We start from the raw sequence: 2,500 nt of genomic DNA, 5'->3' as shown, positions 1-2,500 counted from the left end.
AAATCAACAACAACAAAAATGCCAACAGCGATACCCGAACAATGACTTTACGGATCTGAAGTCGATAGTCATCCATGACAAAACACCATGAAGCCTCAAACACACACACACGGAGGCACTAACACACAAATGCAAACACAAACTAACACACAAATACACACTAAAACCACAAACGAAATCAAAATGATAAAAAAAAAACAAACAAACAAAACAAACAACTGATAGCTATGTGTTGGGCTATCAGACCTGTGAATATATAACATCGTCTAAGACATTCCAAGCATGTAATGCAATGGAAAATATACATTGATTTATCACTGATTTTAAATATTCTCTACGTACTCGTTCTTATTAAAGGTACTTTAACAACATTACTTTTTTTGAGCCTATAACCAATGGTATAATATTACACCAATAACCTAATACTCATTGTGTTTGTTGCTTCAAAATCCTAGGTGGACTTACCGTGGACCAGATCCCCCTGGAAAATACCATTGCCGATGGTATCATGATTGACTGTACGCAAGAGGTGGAAAAAGATCCCGATTACGCACTCACAGCAGAAAAGGTAGAGATGAAAGCTCACACAGAAAATCTGGCTCAAAGGGAAACAACCCAGAGATGAAAGCTTTGGGTTGTTTCCCTTAGAAGCAGATTTTCTGGGTGGGGGTCTTCTGACACTTGCTGTGTCGTCTGGCTTCTGTCCCCAACATCTTCTCAATCATCTCTCTTTTATGCACTGTATTATGTTGTTTTTTTTACATATTATATATGATTTATAAACATTTGAGTTAGACGGGACCTGTGCTTGTGTCTGGATGAGACTTTTAGGTGATCTCAAACTAAGTACTTTGATAGTGTGCTCTCGGAATCTACATCTGTTTCGTATTTGAACCAATTCTCCTTTTGTCTTCCCTTTTGTTGGCCAATTTAATTGTAATTCTAGGAATTTTAATTCCTCATTTCCTTCCTTTTACTGACCTTAATGTGTTGCAAGCGCCGTAAAACCCTTAAATACAAACAAACAATAGACAAAAGATATTCTGTCGTCAGTCAATATCATCCATCCTCATTCTATATACGTCCCTTAATTTTAAGAATATGCCTATACATCTTGGCGGGTGGTTGGATGGGAGCATCACCCTTGAATCATAATCATATACCTATGATGTTCGCATGGGTGTACGATCCGATAGTAGGGCGGGTGGTTGGATGGGAGCATCACCCTTGAATCATATACCTATGATGTTCGCATGGATGTACGATCCGATAGTAGGGCGGGTGGTTGGATGGGAGCATCACCCTTGAATCATATACCTATGATGTTCGCATGGGTGTACGATCCGATAGTAGGGCGGGTGGTTGGATGGGAGCATCACCCTTGAATCATATACCTATGATGTTCGCATGGGTGTACGATCCGATAGTGATGTCGTTTCTTCTTCTCTTTACTAGCCTATCATGCTTCTTTGGTTTGTGATTGTATTTTTGACAGGGGATATTTTTTTTCTGTAAATCTTCTGCCTGTTTGTTCTTGGTTATTTATAATTTAGCTTATGATATCTTTAGGTTATGATTTTGATTTACATTTGTACTATTTTTGTTAGATTGCTTGTTTTTTTGTTTCAGCGGTCTCTCATATAACCTCAATTGTGTTGGAAGAGACCTAAAGCAACAAAAAAAAAAAAATATATATATACATCTTGTTACTAAAATAGTTATGGCACGTTAAGGTAACCTATTCATTGTACGGCTATGTGGTCTAGTGGTATGACACTCGCTTTCGGATCGGAAGGCCCTGGGTTTGAGCCTCGCTCAGTGACGCATTGTTGAGTCCTTGGAGAAGGCTCTTTACTCACATTCTCTCATAATCCTCATGTGTAAAATGAGTACCTGGCCGTTAACAGCATTGCCTCTGTCTGAAAAGATTGTAATATCGCCTAACAGGTGTTATGTACCTTCCTACATGTTAAATGTTGCTGTTGGCCAGGGACCACTTGTAAAGCGCTTTGAGCACGTTTAGTGGATATTGAGCTATATAAAAGCTCAATTTATCATTAGTCCTTTGAAGGACTGGTCATTACACACTTCCATGGAGTTATGGACCTGGAAGAGTAGACCGTGTGACGTCACAAATCGGCCATATATATATAAAATTATATATATATATATATATATATATATATATATATATATATATATATATATATATATATATATATATTTGTATGTATATATATACTGATATCGAAACATCGATATGATTGGGTTTTCTTGTATCGTTTTCTGTATAGGTTAAAGCCTGGGAAGCGGAGAATGGAAATATCCCACCAAAAGCTGCAGTCGTCATTAATTTCAACTGGTCTCGTCGATTCAACAATATTTCTGAGTACTTCAATACAGACGAGATTGACGACGCATTGTAAGTTTGGAATAAAATAAAACGGATGTTAATCTACTCTGGTATGACACTCGCCTTCGGATCAGAAGGTCCTGGGTT

At 37.7% G+C, this 2,500-nt stretch overlaps 1 protein-coding gene across 2 annotated transcripts in view; it reads left to right on the top strand.

Moving 5' to 3' along the window:
• The window catches only part of LOC144956283 (isatin hydrolase-like), a 36,956-nt gene that overhangs the window by 23,641 nt on the left and 10,815 nt on the right, over positions 1-2,500 (top strand). For both annotated transcript variants that reach the window (XM_078886757.1, XM_078886759.1), the window contains exons 4-5: positions 456-568; positions 2,295-2,422. In XM_078886757.1, coding sequence (XP_078742883.1) covers positions 456-568; positions 2,295-2,422 — 241 coding nt within the window. The remainder of the gene's footprint in view (positions 1-455; positions 569-2,294; positions 2,423-2,500) is intronic.

Source organism: Berghia stephanieae, chromosome 11 (assembly GCF_034508935.2).
Source record: "Berghia stephanieae isolate SIO BIC M18660-M18661 chromosome 11, UCSD_Bste_1.3, whole genome shotgun sequence".
NCBI lineage: Eukaryota > Metazoa > Mollusca > Gastropoda > Nudibranchia > Aeolidiidae > Berghia > Berghia stephanieae.
Note: the sequence above shows the minus strand (reverse complement) of the source record. Positions and strands in the feature narration are given on the sequence as shown.